This window comes from Terrapene carolina, unplaced genomic scaffold, assembly GCF_002925995.2.
Source record: "Terrapene carolina triunguis isolate 2854851 unplaced genomic scaffold, T_m_triunguis-2.0 Scaffold714, whole genome shotgun sequence".
Taxonomy (NCBI): Eukaryota; Metazoa; Chordata; order Testudines; family Emydidae; genus Terrapene; species Terrapene triunguis.
Genome location: NW_020665065.1, coordinates 16,762,591 through 16,777,806, shown reverse-complemented (window position 1 = coordinate 16,777,806; position 15,216 = coordinate 16,762,591). Strand labels below are relative to the sequence as shown.

General features: G+C 58.5%; 1 protein-coding gene across 5 annotated transcripts in view; it reads left to right on the top strand.

Moving 5' to 3' along the window:
* CROCC (ciliary rootlet coiled-coil, rootletin) overlaps window positions 1–14,715 on the top strand; it is a 36,396-nt gene extending 21,681 nt beyond the window's left edge. For 2 of the 5 annotated variants that reach the window (XM_029913537.1, XM_026660046.1), the window contains 8 exons: window positions 417–632; window positions 1,188–1,412; window positions 1,918–2,067; window positions 2,958–3,158; window positions 6,356–6,487; window positions 7,851–7,892; window positions 10,455–10,715; window positions 10,897–14,715. In XM_029913537.1, coding sequence (XP_029769397.1) covers window positions 417–632; window positions 1,188–1,412; window positions 1,918–2,067; window positions 2,958–3,158; window positions 6,356–6,487; window positions 7,851–7,892; window positions 10,455–10,715; window positions 10,897–10,983 — 1,314 coding nt within the window. In that variant the 3' untranslated portion in view covers window positions 10,984–14,715. The remainder of the gene's footprint in view (window positions 1–416; window positions 633–1,187; window positions 1,413–1,917; window positions 2,068–2,957; window positions 3,159–6,355; window positions 6,488–7,850; window positions 7,893–10,454; window positions 10,716–10,896) is intronic. The other 3 variants (XM_029913538.1, XM_029913539.1, XM_026660045.2) reach the window with 3 other exon arrangements.
* The last annotated feature ends 501 nt before the right edge of the window (window positions 14,716–15,216 follow it).

Here is a 15,216-nt window from a genome sequence, read left to right as displayed (position 1 = left end):
GGGGGGGCCCAGGCTGGTATAGCAGGGGATGCTGCAGGGTGGCACTGAGGGGCGTGGGCTGAGCTGGGGGGGGGCCAGGCTGGTATAGCAGGGGATGCTGCAGGTTGGCACTGAGGGGCGTCACCTGAGCTGGGACTGGACTCCCAGGGGCGGTGCCGGCGAGAATGGAGGCACGTCAGTAGAGCTGTATAGGGACCCTCGGGCTGGACTAGCAAGGGGGCTGCAGATCATTACTGCCGGACGTCAGCAGGGCTGGGTGTGGAAGTCGAGGCAGAGCCTGCGCAGGACTCCGGCCAGGCCATTCATCTTCCACGAGCCCTGAACTTACCCTGTCCGGCCCCAGAGCCAGAGGAGCCCTTAGCCGGGGGAGAGGGGAGGCGGCTGGTGACTCTGCTCCCCGCTCTCCCGGGCCCCAGGAGAAGATCAGCAAGATGAAAGCCAACGAGGCCAAGCTGGAGAATGACAAGCGGCGCCTGAAGGAGATCCTGGACGCCTCGGAGAGCCGCTGCACCAAGCTGGAGCTGCTGCGGCGCTCGCTGGAGGGGGAGCTGCAGAGGGTGAAGCTGGTGCTGAGCGACCGCGAGATGGAGATCCAGGTGCTGCAGGACCGCGGGGACACGCTGCAGAGACAGGTAGCGCCGCCGTTGCTGCTGGGCCGGGCCTGTGCCCCGTGGCAGACCGAGGCCGTGGCAGCCCCTTGGCACCGGCTACGCCCGCTCCTCCTGTAGGCTCTCTGTGCGTTGGAGGGGAAGGAGCCGTGATGAGGCACAAAGCCCCATGCTGCTGACGGGCTGCATGGCACCCGGGCATCCTGGTGCAGTGGGTGAGTGAGCACCATGGTCCAGCCCCTAGGCCGCTGCTCCCGACCCATGAGCTGGGGGGTGGATTCGATCTCTCCGAGGGGCCGCTCCATTGCTGTCCTGAGTGGGTGTGGCCTACTGGCTAGGGGGCGTGGCCTAGCACACCAGACTAGTCGGCCACGCAGGTTGCTCCTCTCCGAAGGATTCCTGATGGCAGGGCGGTTTGTGTAACGCCCGCGGGGCTGGTGCCGCTCCAGCCGTCCTGGTGCGGCCCCTGCCACTAAGGGCAGGGCTTGACCACAGAGCCTTTGTGACCATCGGCTAGTAACGCGGGAGATGCAGCCCTGGGCCCTGGCTCATTGCCGGACTGCGCCGATCCCGCCGCAGGTCACCGACAGCGAGACGAAGGCCAACGCCCTGCAGCTGTCCGTGGAGCGACTGCACCTCACCCTGGCCAAGGCCGAGGAAGGCGAGAGCGCCCTGAAGGACAAGGTGCAGGGCCTGGCCCTGTCTCTGTCGGAGAGCAGCGCCAGCGCCGGCGCCACCCAGGAGAAAGTGCTCCAGCTGCAGAAGGCACTGACAGCCAGCGAGCATGACCGCCGCGTGCTGCAGGTGGGAGTCACCCGGGGCTGCAAGGTGCAGCGAGGCAGTGGGTGTGTGTGTGGGGGGGGGGGGACAGGGTCCGGGCAGAGATTTCCAGCAGGATTGAGGGACACTGGCAGAGGTGGGAGAGGAATCGGGCCAGGACTGGAGTTCCCCAAGGCTTCCAGCAAGTCAGGATTGGGCGCATTGGTAGATCTGTCTTGGATGGGCCAGGGCTGGCCTAGCCAGGGGGCTGCAGGGGCATCGGGGGCTGTAGGGGAAACTGCTGGCACTGAGCCTGACTGTAGACACCTCCTTCAGTCCCACACCATCCTCCCCGTGCCAGCTGCCCTTCCACACAACACGGGGACTGGTTCCCCTCCCCACAGTCTTTGCTGCGAGCGGGTGGCTCCGTCCTGCTAGCGTTGGGTTCATCGGTCCGAGCTCGTGAAGCGGGGAGCTTGGCCGGGATCTGTTTTGCACAGCCTGGCCCCTCTGTGCCGTTGGGGTGTCACCGTCTCCTCTCCTGTCCCAGGAGCGCCTGGACGCTGCCCGCCAGGCGGTCTCGGAAGCCAAGAAGCAGAACAGCGGGCTGGCGGACCGGGTCCAGGTGCTGAAAACCGAGCAGGTGGAGCTGGAGCTGCAGAAGGAGGAGCTCGAAGGGCAGGTCCGGCAGCAGCAGGAGGTGAGGACGCGGCGCTGGGTCGGGATTGGGGGCGACTGTCCCACGAATGTAGTCCGAGCTGGCCCAAGAGCCGGCCGGCTGCTGATCAGCTGGGCTGGTACCTGGGCAGGGAGGGAGCTGACTCCGTAGAGACGTAGCAGTGGGTCACTGGGTCGTGCCTGGCTTTCCATGGTGACCCCAGTGAGAGCATCACCGGCACAGAGAACAGGAAGTGTATGTGGGGCAGGGAGAGGGGTTTCCCCAGAGCGCCCTGTGCCACTCATGGGGGGCTGGAGGGAGGTTTTCCTTGGAGCACCCCCTGGGGGGTCACTTGTGGCTCTCCCCACAGAGCATTTGGACACAGGGCTCCCTATGGATCTGTGGGCTCCGCCTGCCCCAGCCAGGGCACTGGGCGTTGAAGCTGCCTTTCCTCAGGGTTTGGGCCCTTCCTGCCCCACCACTCCCAGGGGGCTGAGCCCCTCGGTTGTTAAACCCCCACTGCCCCTGGCGCTGCTTTGTGCCGACAGCCTTGTGCCTGCTTCGGGGGGTCCAGACTGGGAGGGAAGTTGCTCCCCCAGGGGGGTCCCTCACCAAGCCCCATTTATCCTCAAGGCTCTCAGCCCTTCCAGCTGCGGAGAACCAGAGCGTTAACCCCTCAGTGCTGCCGGCAGGGTCTGCGCTGAGCTACCAGTCCTGCCCCGCTCACCTCCCAAATCCCAGCAGCTCGTCCTGCCGCTTTCACCCCCTTCCCAGCCACGGCGCAAGAGCCCGGGCCCAGGCACTGAACTTGGGTCTCCCCCGTGGAAGCGCTGCTCTCTAACCACTAGGCTACCGGGCCGATCCCACGCGCCTCTCCCTGGAGCGGCTCCCTGCCCTGTGACGTTGTGCTCGGCCACGTCTCTCTTCCCCAGCTGCTGCGCCAGTGCCAGGAGAGCGAGAGCGCGGCCCTGCGGAGCCTGCAGAAGTTGCAGGAGGACAAGCACCTGCTGCAGGAGCGGCTGGGCAGCCGGCAGCGGGCGCTGGCCCAGCTGGAGAGCGAGAAGCGGGAGGCGGAGCGCTCCTCCCTGCGGCTGGAGAAGGACAAGATGGCCCTGAAGAAGACCCTGGACAAGGTGAGGAGCAGGGGATGGGGCTTGATGGCTCCCAGTGCTCTCCCCCTGGCGCACGCAGCCGGAATGGTACAAGCCGATTTGTAGGCTTCTTATCCAAGGTCCCTCCAAGAAACGGCACCAGGGTTAGCCATGGGGAGATTGTTATGGGAATTCGCTAGCTCCGTGCCACCTTCCCGGCTGGCAGGGGGCTGCCTGATCTCGGACAGAGGATGGGGGTGACGAGCAGGGGACGCAAAATTCCACAGGATCCTGGGTCTGGCACCGGGTTCGAATCCCGAGCTGGCATTTCTATGGAGAGCGAAGGGGGGTGAATGCTCAGCTTGGCTTCCAATCAGCTGTGACTGGGTCTTATCCATGGCATCGTGGGGCGTTACATTCGGGAACGGCCTGAAATCTCCTCCGTCCATTCAGTGGTGCTTCGGTCATTGCATTTACGCTCCTTTGCCTGCGATTTCAACTGGCAACCCGTGGAATTAGACTGGCCATAGCAGACAGCCCCTCCCTGAGTGCCCCCCCCCCCCAGTCTGCCATGGGGAAAACCCACCCAACCGTGATCCACATTCAATCACTTCCCCATAAAGCGGTGCCTGGCACTGTGGTCTGAGCCAGCAAACTCAGAGCAGAGAGAACCATAGCCAGACTCCCATGATCCTCTGCTGCTGCCTGCAATCCTCCGGAGAGCACAGCTTGGGGACACAGCCCTGGAGTCGTTTCCCGCTCCCGAAAGCTGGGGTGTAAGGGCTCTGGTGAAGAGTGGGGGCCTTATTCCTCCCCAGAAGTGACTGCATTGCAGCAGTGGGGGAAATGCGCTCTCTCTCTACACATCCTCTAAAGCAGGGCTTCTCACAACAGATTTTTTGGTGGCCTCAGAGTGCCGCCGCCAACACTTGCTGGTGGCCGCTCTGACAACTTTTCCTAAAATACTTAATTAACTTTAGGAAAAGCAACGAAATATGCACCTATACGTGTCCAAGTGCCGACCCATCTCTCTATCCCTGCCTTCAGCGAGAGCCCGCCCTGGGGAAGGCGGGTCGGGAACTCACTGGCCGCCTGCGGTGTCTCAGACTTCCCGAGGCCTGGCTGGGCGGGACGGGGGGAGCTGCCCAGGGGAGCTCCCCGGTGACTGAATGCCGCAGCCGCCTCGACTGACAAGAGTCGCCTCCAGCACCGTGCACACCGGCCCCACGTGTCTCCAGAGGCACTGCCCGGAGCCCCCGAGGAGGCTGCGCGGTGCAGGGCACCGATCCCTGCTGGCGGCGCAAACACCAAGGTGGCGCGTCTTGCTGCCCTTGGTACCAGCTACTCAGGCCTGGTCTACACTAGGACTTTAATTCGGATTTAGCTGCCTTAATCCGAATTAACCCTTCACCCGTCCACACTACAGAGCCAGTTAATTCGAATTAAAGGGCCCTTTAAATCGATTTCTGTACTCCACCTCGACGAACGGAGTAGAGCCTAAATCGATTTTGTTAATTCGAATTAGGGTTAGTGTGGCCGCACACCACCGAATTACTGTGTTTAAGTTAATGGGGTAGTGTGGCCGCACACCACCGAATTAATGTGGTTTAAAACCGAATTAAGGTGCTTAGTGTGGCCGCGCACAATCGAATTTATACAACCTGTTTCCCAAATTCGAATTATCTAAATTCGGATTAATCCTGTAGTGTAGACATACCCTCAGGAGCAACAGCTGGGAGGGGCTGCTGCTTTCCGGGAGGGGAGACTGAGGGTCGGGGGGGGGACCCGCCCAAGCTGTTTAGGGGCGGCCGAACCTTTAAATTTTGCCCCCCTCACCATCAACATATACAGTTTCAGGGAGGCAACGCCTCCCCCGTGCTCCCCTTCCCAATCTCTGCCTATGCTTTGGAGACTGTCGTGGCCGGAAAAAAGCCCCCTGGTGGCTGCATTTGAGAAATGCTGCCTTAAGTGCCCTGGGCTCCTTCCCGCTGGAAGTTGCTGTGGGTCATGGGTGCGGGGCGTGCTGCACCTCTGTTCCCTTCGTGGTTTCTTTGAGCGCCCCCCTCAGATCTCGGGCCTTTACCCTCCCCCCCAGGGGAATCCAGCAATTCTCCCGCTCTCAGACTGGGCCCTGGGCTCCGGCGCCATGTGTATGGACCGGGCTCGCCCAGCCGGTCCAGTGGGCTCTTCGCGTGGGAGTGTGTCACCGAGGTGGATACAGAGAGCAACATCCTGCTTCCAGCCAACGTGGTGTTGGTTTCAGCAGTGGGAACAAAGCGTTTGGAGAGGGGAGTTAAAAACCACAGTCTGTGCACGTGGCTCTCTGACCCCCAGCCCTCCCGTAGTGTGATGGGGTCTAACCCGGTCTAGCTTCTTCAGACAGCCCTGCAGGGGCCTGGTTCGTCTGAACGGCTCCCCAGCAACCACCGCCCCACTTGGGGGAGGGGGGGGGTGTCCCGGCTAATCCAGCCAGTCCCTGCTCGGGTCAGTGCCTGGCTTTGGCCCTGCGTCTGTAACCCAGCTGTGGGCTCAGGGAGAGGTTGAGCCGGACTCCTCAGAGCCCACGCCCCTGCCATTGTCCCGTAACAACACACCAGTGTTTGCTCACGGGTGGCTTGGCCTGAGCTGTCTTATTTCCTTCCTGCATGCGTTTTTCTCAGAGCCCCCCATTGAACTAAACCGATTCACTCCCACAGCAGCCGTCCCAGGACCAGGCCAACCTCCAGCCTTCATCAGTCAGTACCTGGCAGCGCCACACCACGCAGGCCTGGTCCTGGCTGGAGCAAGGGCTGGGCCTGAGCAGCAGGAGTCTGGCGCCCAGTGCGTGGGGGTGGGGGCTCAGGACCCTGTCAACGCCAGGTACCCTCTGTGATCACATGGGGTACGTCTACACTGCATACTGAGCCTGGGCTCTGACTCAGGTTTGAGCCCAAGCCCCCCTTCCGTCCACACACAAATCAATCTGACGTGGGTCAGCCAGCACTCAGGACCCGGGTCGTGGATCCAAGCCCTGTGGTTTCGCAGTGTGGATGCCCCGACTCAGAAGGGCTGCGCGGGGCAGTGTTGGCTGTGAGACCCGGGTGCAGCCGTTTACAATGCAGTGTGGACGCTCAAGCTCAGGCTTGGAACCTCCGAGTCCACCACCCTGGCTCCCACGGGCCGGGACGTAGTGTGGAGTGTAGCCATAACCAGCGTGGCCCAACCCACCCTCTCTCTCCCTGGGCTTGCTTGGCCGGCAGGTGGAGCGCGAGAAGCTGAAGACACACGAGGACTCGGTGCGGCTGTCGGCGGAGAAGGGCCGGCTGGACCGTTCCCTCAACACGGTGGAGCAGGAGTTGGCAGAGGCTCAGCGACAGATCCAGCTGCTCGAGGTCAGCCGTCAAACCCTCCCCATTGAGTGCTCTGTCCTGAGCAGCCGGGGTGCGGGGCAGCTGTCCAAAGACCTAGGCACAGTCCTGGTTCCTGCTGACCCCTGGGGGTGGAAACACCCCGCGGGTCTGCTCGCAGCTTCAGTCACGCGCTGCCGTGGCTGTTAGGACGTAGCCAAGAGCCAGGGTGTGCAGAACCCTGCATTATGCTGCTGGGTCAGGGTGCTGTCGACGGGGCTTCTTCATAGGCTCCCTTGCCTATGAAAAACCATTGGGTGAGGTGGGAGGAGGGGACAGAACTGTAGGTGGGGACGGGTGGGGGATGAAAGGGGGTGGGAGTTGGGGGGAAGAGGCACAGATGGTGGAGACGTGGGTCTGAGAGGGGTCAAATACAATTTAATTTACAAGGCGGGTGTGAAGGATGGCTAGGGTGGACTAGCCCCAGAGCCGAGCGGCGTGGACGTGATGGCATCTCTCCCCAGTAGACTGGTGTAGCCCGGGGGTGTGAAACGAGGGGGGAAGGTGGTTTGGGAGTTAAAGCCCCGGCCGGAGCGTAGGTCAGGAGATCCGGGCTCGCTCTCTCCGCTTGGCCCCTGGGACGCCGTGTGAGCTGGGGCCTGGCGCTTTCCCGCTCTGTGCCTCCGTAGGAACACGGGGATGGGGATAACGCCATGTGTCGTGTGATGCTGGGTTCCGGAGGGAAGGTGCTGTGGAAATGCACTATTCAGAAGTTTAGGGGGGACCCAGCCTCGACTTGGCAGCGGCATTGAAGGGTTAATACTCCCTCTAGTGCGATGGATAGTGGGGAGCCAGGGAGGTGGAAGAGCAGTGGGTGAGCAGCACCCGTAGCTGTGCTGATTGACAGCCAGTGACCTGCCCTTGCTGCCAAACTCCTCCCAGCTCCCCCCCACCCCCTTCCTTCAGCTCTAGCCAGGCGCGTCCCAAGGCCACCCTCCTTCCACAGCCTCTCCCTACACGGGCTGAGACCCATAACCTCGTTACACACCTGCGCCCTCCTCCCAGCGCCCAACGCTTCCAAACTCCCAGAATGCCCTGCTGCCACCAGAGGCGCTGGGCATGGCTGCACTGAGCGGATACAAGGCCCCCAGGATTGAGGCAGGCAGGGGCCCTGCAGCTGTATCCGTGCCCAGGGCCTGAGCCAAAGCTCATCATGGTCGATTGAAAGACGCCCATTGATCAGACCCAACTCCCCCGCCCCCTCGTCACCTGGAATCCTTGGCTCTCCTGGGAGGGGGGAGCCTCGCTCACCTCTCCCCCTCCCCTAGCTCCGATAACCTTTGAACCCTGGCGCTCACTGGTGTGCTTACTGCCTTCTCTCTTTCGGTCGGGCGGCTGGTCCCTGCAGGAGAACCTAAGCATGGTTAGAAGGACGCTAACGTGTTCCTGGGTGAGTCACGCCTCTGGCTCAGTGCCTGTAGTTAGTCCTGTGCGCCGGAGCCTTCCACCCAGCCCCTCCCGTACGACGCGCCCCCTCTTCACAGAGAGCCAATCTATAGCAGGCCAGGGCTTGGCTGTAATACGAGTAACAATAATGCGCAGGCATAATTGCAATCAGGATCCTGTCATGCTAGGTCTCGTACAGGCATGGAGTAGGAGACCGCCTTGCCGGGTGACCATCTCTATGGACAGAGGGTGGGAGGGGAAACTGAGGCACAGAGCAGTGAAGTATCTCGCCCAAGGTTACACAGCATTTCAGTGGCGGAGCCGAGAATAGGGTAGAAGCGGCCACGGTTTGAAGACGCACTGGGGATCGAACCGGGGCCCTTCATGAGCTGCTACAGCGTGTGCGAAAGCCCCAAGACTCCTTAGCTCAGGGGCGGGCAAACTTTTTGGCCTGAGGGCCACATCGGGTTTTGTAGGTTGTATGGAGGGCCGGTTAGGGGAGGGGGTTGTGGCCCAGCCCCCCCCCCCCCTCCTATTCCCCCCCCCCGGGACCCCTGCCCCCCCCCAAACCCCTTGGGACTCCTGCCCTATCCACACAACCCTGTCCCCTGACTGCCCCCAGATCCCGCGCAGCCCCATCCAACCCCACCATCCTTCCTGACTGCCCCCCGGGACTCCTGCCCCATTCAACCACCCCTTCTCCCTGTCCCCTGCCTGCCCCCGGAACCCCTGCTCCTGACTGCCCCCTGCCGCCCCATTCAACCCCCCCTCCTTCCTGACTGCCCCATTCAACCCCATTTCCCCCCGACCACCCTGACCCCTATCCACACCCCCGCTCCCTGACTACCACCCCAAACTCCCCTGCCCTCTTTCCAACCTCCCCTGCTCCCTGCCCCCTTACCGCGCTGCCTGGAGCACCGGTGGCTGGCGGCGCTAAAGCCACGCTGCCTGCTGGAGCCAGGCCACGCCGCCACCGCACAGCACAGAGACCAGGTCAGGCTTAGGGCGCCAAAAAAGCTAGAGCCGGCCCTGGGCTGGGGCTAGCCTCCCGGGCCAGGCAGGACGGTCTGGCCCGTGGGCCATAGTTTGCCCACCTCTGCCTTAGCTGGTGGGTTACACAGGCAGCAACTGAGACAAGAAGCTGCTGCGGTTGTTTATGTGAAGTGCAGCTCTGGGGACTTCGGCTTCTGAGCCTGCTCTGTGGCTCCTGTTCTAGTCCTGCTGAGCCCTAAGGGAGTTTTTGTCCCATGGTTTTGGGTGTAAGGGGGGGTGCGGGCAGGAGCAGGTGGTTATGAAATGGAGCCGTCGGGAGACCCATGCAGTCGATGGCCTGTGTGAGCACACAAAGTCCCGGGGCCTTGTCTACACTACAGCACTGGCTCCATCGCCACTCAGCTGTGAAGCTGTCTGTGGCCCGGCTGTGTTAAGCCCCAACTGGTCAGCAAACATCTTCCAGCTGGGAGCTGGTAAAAAAGTGTGAAAAGGGTTTTCCTTCCCCCCCATCTCTGTTTTCTAACTTTTTCCACTTGGGGGGTGGGGGAGATCATTTCAAAAAAGGGAGGGCGGCACGAGGACCCCAAAATCCCAACAGAAAATGGCCACGTCTTGGTTTCCAAAACCCGAAACGAAGTGACGCTGGCTCGGTTTTGAAACAATTAGTTTTATTGTCCTGCTTGGAGCACTGAATCAACGCTGCCATTGTCCCTTGGAGAATTTTTGGTCTACGTGTTTCTGCCAGGAAAATTTTTTTGGTCAAAAAATGGCCACCAGCTTGCATTAAAACATTCAGCAGGCAGGAAGGCGAAACGATGCATGTCCGTGGGCGTGTGTAACCGTGGTTGAACCTGGGCGGGGCTTAGGGGCCTTAAAATAGCAGCCGTATAACACACCAGCCGCACAACCAGCTTTGAAGTTAGGGTTAAATTTGAAGCCAGTGCAGTGCTGCGGTCCACCAGACCTAGTGGGGTGAGGATCCGGCACGTCCAAGGCAGCAGAGAAGCCTAGGGACTGTGCAGAGCGCTTTAGCCAATACTTGGAAGAACCCAGGTTGCAGCGAGACAAACCCGGCGAGGGTCACTGGTCAGATGCTGCTGCGGGGCCCTTGGAGCTGAAAAGGCGACGCTAGCATACGAGGGAGTGTGGGCGGAGGTGACCCCTCGCCAAGGTGGCTGGTGGCCCTTTTACTGAACTGAGTTCTGAGAGTGGCTCCTTGTCAGCCACAGCGGCGTGGTAGGATGGATCCTCCATTTCCTTGAAAGGCCCTGGTGTCTCCAAGCAAGGGAGGACGCACGCAGGGGCTGGCGCCGTGCTGGCTGCGAGACGGCGCCGGCTGTGTCATTGGGGAGCGGGAGGAAATGCGGCGGGTGGTGGCTAATGATGGCAGAGTGACGTGGTCACAAGGGGGTTGTCTGGGCAGATGGGGTGCAGGGGACTTTTGTTTGCATGGGGGGGTATCCCAAGGTGGGATAAATCAGCCCTCAGCGGAGGGCCTGTGCGGTCACTAGACCAGCGTGGCCCCTTGCCCATGGAAACCTGGATGTGTGACCCCCGCCTCTCCCTTGCTCAGGCTCAGGTAGCGGAGATGGAGCAGACCCAGTCCCAGAGCCTGGTGGAGACGGCCACCCGCCACCGGCAGGAGCTGCAGCTGGAGATCGAGCGGCTGCGCGGCTCCCAGCTGCAGGCGGAGCGCACGCTGGAGGCCAGGGAGCGCGCGCACAGGCAGCGCGTCAAGGGGCTGGAGGAGCAGGTGAGCTGCTGGACATTGACTAGCCGCGAGCGAGGGCCCCTACAGCGCCCCCTGCTGGGAGAGGCTGGGACTGGAGCAGCTGTAAGTTCCACTGCCCCCACAGCTCACGTGCTCCCGGATTCCTTTGCCTATTCGGGGAAATAGCCCCGAAATGCTGCCGCACCCTCTGGCTCTGCCACAGCTTCGGGGGACCCCTGTGCAGCCAAAGTGCTGACTGGATCCCCCCCCCCCCCCTTTTTTTTTTTAATCCTCTCCTTCACAGATCTCCACGCTGAAGGATCAGCTGCAGCAGGAGTTGCGGCGGTGCCAGACCCATTACTCTCACTCCTCCCTCCTCTCAGGGAACTAGGCTCCCTCCTTCTCCCTACCGCCACTGTGACCAAGGAGCCTTCAGTCCTAAGCACCCTCCAGCTTGATGCTCCAGCCCTGTGGCAGGGACATTGGGTTTGTGTAGAGGGGCGATGCCCCTGCCATCACCCTCCCCATATGGCCCTGTGGATTCCCTGGGTGCTCAGCCCGTTACAAAAGCCCAGCACGCGCACACGTTCCCCTGAGTGTGCATCGAGTCGGGTTGACATGGAATCGGGGAGCGTCTCGGAGCTGCTACCTTGCCTTCTCCACGAATGTATCGTTACGGATACGCTACGAATGGAAACGAATCAGGGACAACGGGCAGCCTGGGTCTGATTTTTCAGCAGCGCTGAGCACCCCCAGCTCAAAGCACAGTCCATTGGCGCTGGGGGTGCCCAGCGCCGGGCAATCAGGCCCCGGGTGGCTTTGCTCAGAAGCCACCTTCAATCCTTTTGTAGCATCTTTCCAACGGCGGGCGAATTGTTACACTGGATAGCAGCCACCTTCCTTTTGAAGCGGGGATAGAAGATAACGGCTAGTATTCAGAGCAGGGGAGTGAGGACTCCTCGGCTCGATTCCTGACGCTGATGCATCGTATGATTGCCTCACTCTGTGCCTCAGTTTCCCCATCTAATGCAAGGCTAATAATACTGACCTCATAGAGGAATTCTGAGGCTTAACTAATTACCGTGATGCGCTTTGAGATCCTCCGCTGGAAGGTGCTCTGGAGTGGGGTTAGTCGTAAGCAATATTATTAAGTTTAATAGAAACAGTGGCTTCTTTGTCCAGAGGGTCAGGCTGGGGGCTAACATTTAAAATGCAGCGCTGAAGAGGGGAGTGCATTCACAGGCCGACGATTGAATGCCCCTGGGTGACTGGAGTCCGAACATGGGCTCAGGCACCAGTGAAATGGGTTTGCTGATCTGTGTCATCCCGCGGCTATTTCATTAACCCTAAAAGGCCCCTTTAAGCAAAAATATATTTTGGGGGTAGGTGGGGACCCAAAAAAAAAAAAAAACTACAACCAAACTGAACTAGGTCCTGCAAAACCAGCATTTGCCTTCCCAGCAAGGACACTTCTGCCATTCCATTTTTTAAAAAAACAGTACTTTCCTAAGCGTAAGATGCTAATGGAGGAGAATGTATATTTGATACATGTCATTTTCTACTGCAGTTTTAACTAGAGGTTTGGAAACTTTTCAAGACTTTGTCCTAACTCTTCGTCTGAAACCTGCTTCTGCAGCTCTGGTTCAGCCAGTGTGTTGCCCAGAAAACCCAGAACGCTTTGTAGAAAATGGAAGGTGGGAAGATGTGTTTTATCAAGGATTTGAGTTGGGTGCTCTGCTCTACGCTGGTCCTCCCAGTTGGTTTCCCTTAGAGCAGAGACGGGTCAGTTTCACAGAACGCTAGTCTAAGCAGCTGTTGATTTTTGAATGTTTGCTCCTCCTTTCCAGTAGCCAGCAGCCTCATGCTCTGCATGGGCATGTTGGCTGAGAACGTGCCCATAGTGTCGCTGTACGTCCAATACCATCTCAGGGCCCCCCGCTCCTCCCAGCATCCTGCTCACACCCAGTGCCTGCACTGGGATGACAGCGTAGTAAGCAATATGTGCTCTAAGTACAACCTGAGCCCGTCGCTGCTTCCTGAAACCAGTAGGTGAACAAACTCCACCATCAGAGCTAGAGTCATTCTTTGTGCCTGCCAACGCCTAGTTTATTGCTAGTTCTCAGGGAGGGGAAAGCTGAAGAACCCTGCAACCCAGAAGAGCCAAGCTAACTGGGTTAGGGGACAAACTGAACCTGAAGAAGTTCCTTTTCCACCATAGCAACGAGTTGAGCCTTAGTGTCCCTTCGAGTTAGCAGCAGACTCTGTACTTGATCCAGCCGTGGCCTTAGTGTCTAGTTAAAGAGCCACTGCCAACTTGAGCACTGATGGCTGGAAAGTTTTAACTTATTACAGGTAACACCAAGCTCATCAGAATTTATTTTACTCTAAGTTTGGTTTGTGCATTTGACAGCACTGTGTGTTTAGTCAGTTTCGCTGTGGCGCTTGTTTTACGGGGGGGGTTTAAGATCGGAAAGTGTGAATGTTAAACGTCAGGCCTGTGAGCCAGGGGCAGCACCTGAAACATCATCACTCAGGTTTTCGAAACTGACCCGATTCCAGGTTGTCCCAGACCCAAATCCTCCTCCAGTGGCCCTTGGCTCTGCCAGTTCAGTTGATGAGCAGAGCTGTCTAGGCTAATGACAGTAGCATCTCTTCAGACTTCTCCGGTTGTGTGTCAAATGAGAGAATCGGCTGCGGAAGGGCAGCTGTAAAATTAGAGCAGGAGAAGGAAATGCACCTAGTGGAGGTGGCATTTGCAGGGACCTTTTCTCTAATACCCACTGGCCTGGCTTTCTTGGTAAGGTGACTAGAAAGGCACCGAGAGGGCTGGGAAGAAACTCGGCATCAGGCGGCGTCTTCTGATCTTAGCCCGCAGCACTAGTGTAACGTAACCCCCACTAGCACAGAGTTCTGCCCCATCCTGCAGCCCCGCTGGACAGTGCAGCTGGAAAGGAGGAAGCCAAATTAACTCCATGGGCAGAAGTGAGGCTAGCTCACTCAGCCATAGCATAAGCTGTTTACTTAGAAAGCCTGGCCAAGCGCTAGGTTAGCTGGGGCCCACGAACGCTGGCTACGTGAGAATGGGGGAACTGGGCTCTGTTCACTGGTTTAAAGTACAGTTCTGCTCCCAGCAGAGCCTCTCAGCTCAGCTGTGCTCCATTCACAAGTCAGCTGCCCTCACTTTTGCTCTAGGCTCTGAGTCAACCTGGGCCCTTTCCCTCGCCTGCATCAGCACTAATGATTCTGCAGGAACCCCCACCCGTGTCTGGCTGTGCTCACTGACGCAGGTGTAACTGATTGGAATTCAGCAAACGGCTCTGACGCGGCCCAAGGACCCGAGACTGCAGCTGTCTCTTTCGCACTGTATTAGCCCTGCAGGAGCCAACACTTAATAAAAAAAAAAACCCCACACACTAAAAAGCAACAGCTGTTGCTCTTCATGGGATCAGGCCCCTTTTAAAGCACACTTTCAGGCTGTAGGTTTTTTAGTCCTTTCACACCTAGAAACATTCCTCTCCCAGCTGGTCTGTGACACTAAATTGAAAAGGTGCAGGTTGACCGCCCACAGCAGCAGCAGCGCGATGAGGGCGTTATTGAAATCCTGGTTCTTTAGCACAAGATTTTTCTACAGAGGGGTAGATGGGTTTGTTTTTAAAGTGACCAAGTTTTCTACTAGAAATTCTTACTTTCCTTTCGTTCTCACTTGTGTAACAATCATGCTAGGAAGAGTAGGTTTTTTTTTTTTAATATAGATTCTATTGGTACTTTCTTGATGAATTTGGACATTGGGGGAGGAAAAAGGAGAGCTTGCCCCACACTCGGTTGGTGCTGCGGGGGAATGTCAGACTGTCGTCTAGCTCACCTTGCATTTGAAATCCCTGGTGGTCAGTTGCCTGTAAGCTGAGGCAATGGAAAAACCAACCAGGGAACTCTGTGTCTCTGAGTCAGAGTTTTAAACATTTCCAAAGTTTGTATAAATGTTTTACAGAGGGATTTTCAAAAAAAAATAAAAATAAAAATCACACCACGGACAGGACGTTGCTTCAGCCTGCCTCCCCGCCTTTGCTGTCAGGGACGGGCCCCCGGTCCAAAGTCGCATTAAACAGGAAGAAAAAAAAGTGTGCCAACTGCGTGTGGGTGATTTCATTTTCTCCTGTCGGAGGTTGCTGCCATTGGAATAGAATGATAGGGCTGGTGGGTAACTCAAGAGCCAAACCTGGGCCTTACTCCGCAGCAGATTATAATTTATGAACATGAATCCAATAGCAAAGCCAGGCAGGACCTCCTGCCTTAATTTGTGATGGAGTTAACATGAGTACCTAGTTTCACTGCTGTCATACAGATCGCCTCAGGCTAGTGGTGAAACTGACAAGGATGGTCACTTTCAGGTTATGTCACCACTTGGAGCTGGACGATCTGGCTCCAGGAGACATACCGGCACTAGCTCTGATCCAGCGAGCATGCTAAAAATAGCAGTGTACCCACAGGGGTGGGACGGGATAGCTGCCCTGAATACAATCGAGCTGGGACCATAGATACAGATGTGGGCAGCTAGTCCAGCCTGCTGCTCCACTTCCATTTTTAGCATGTTCCCATGTTCCTCCTGCTGCTGCTGGGGAAAGCT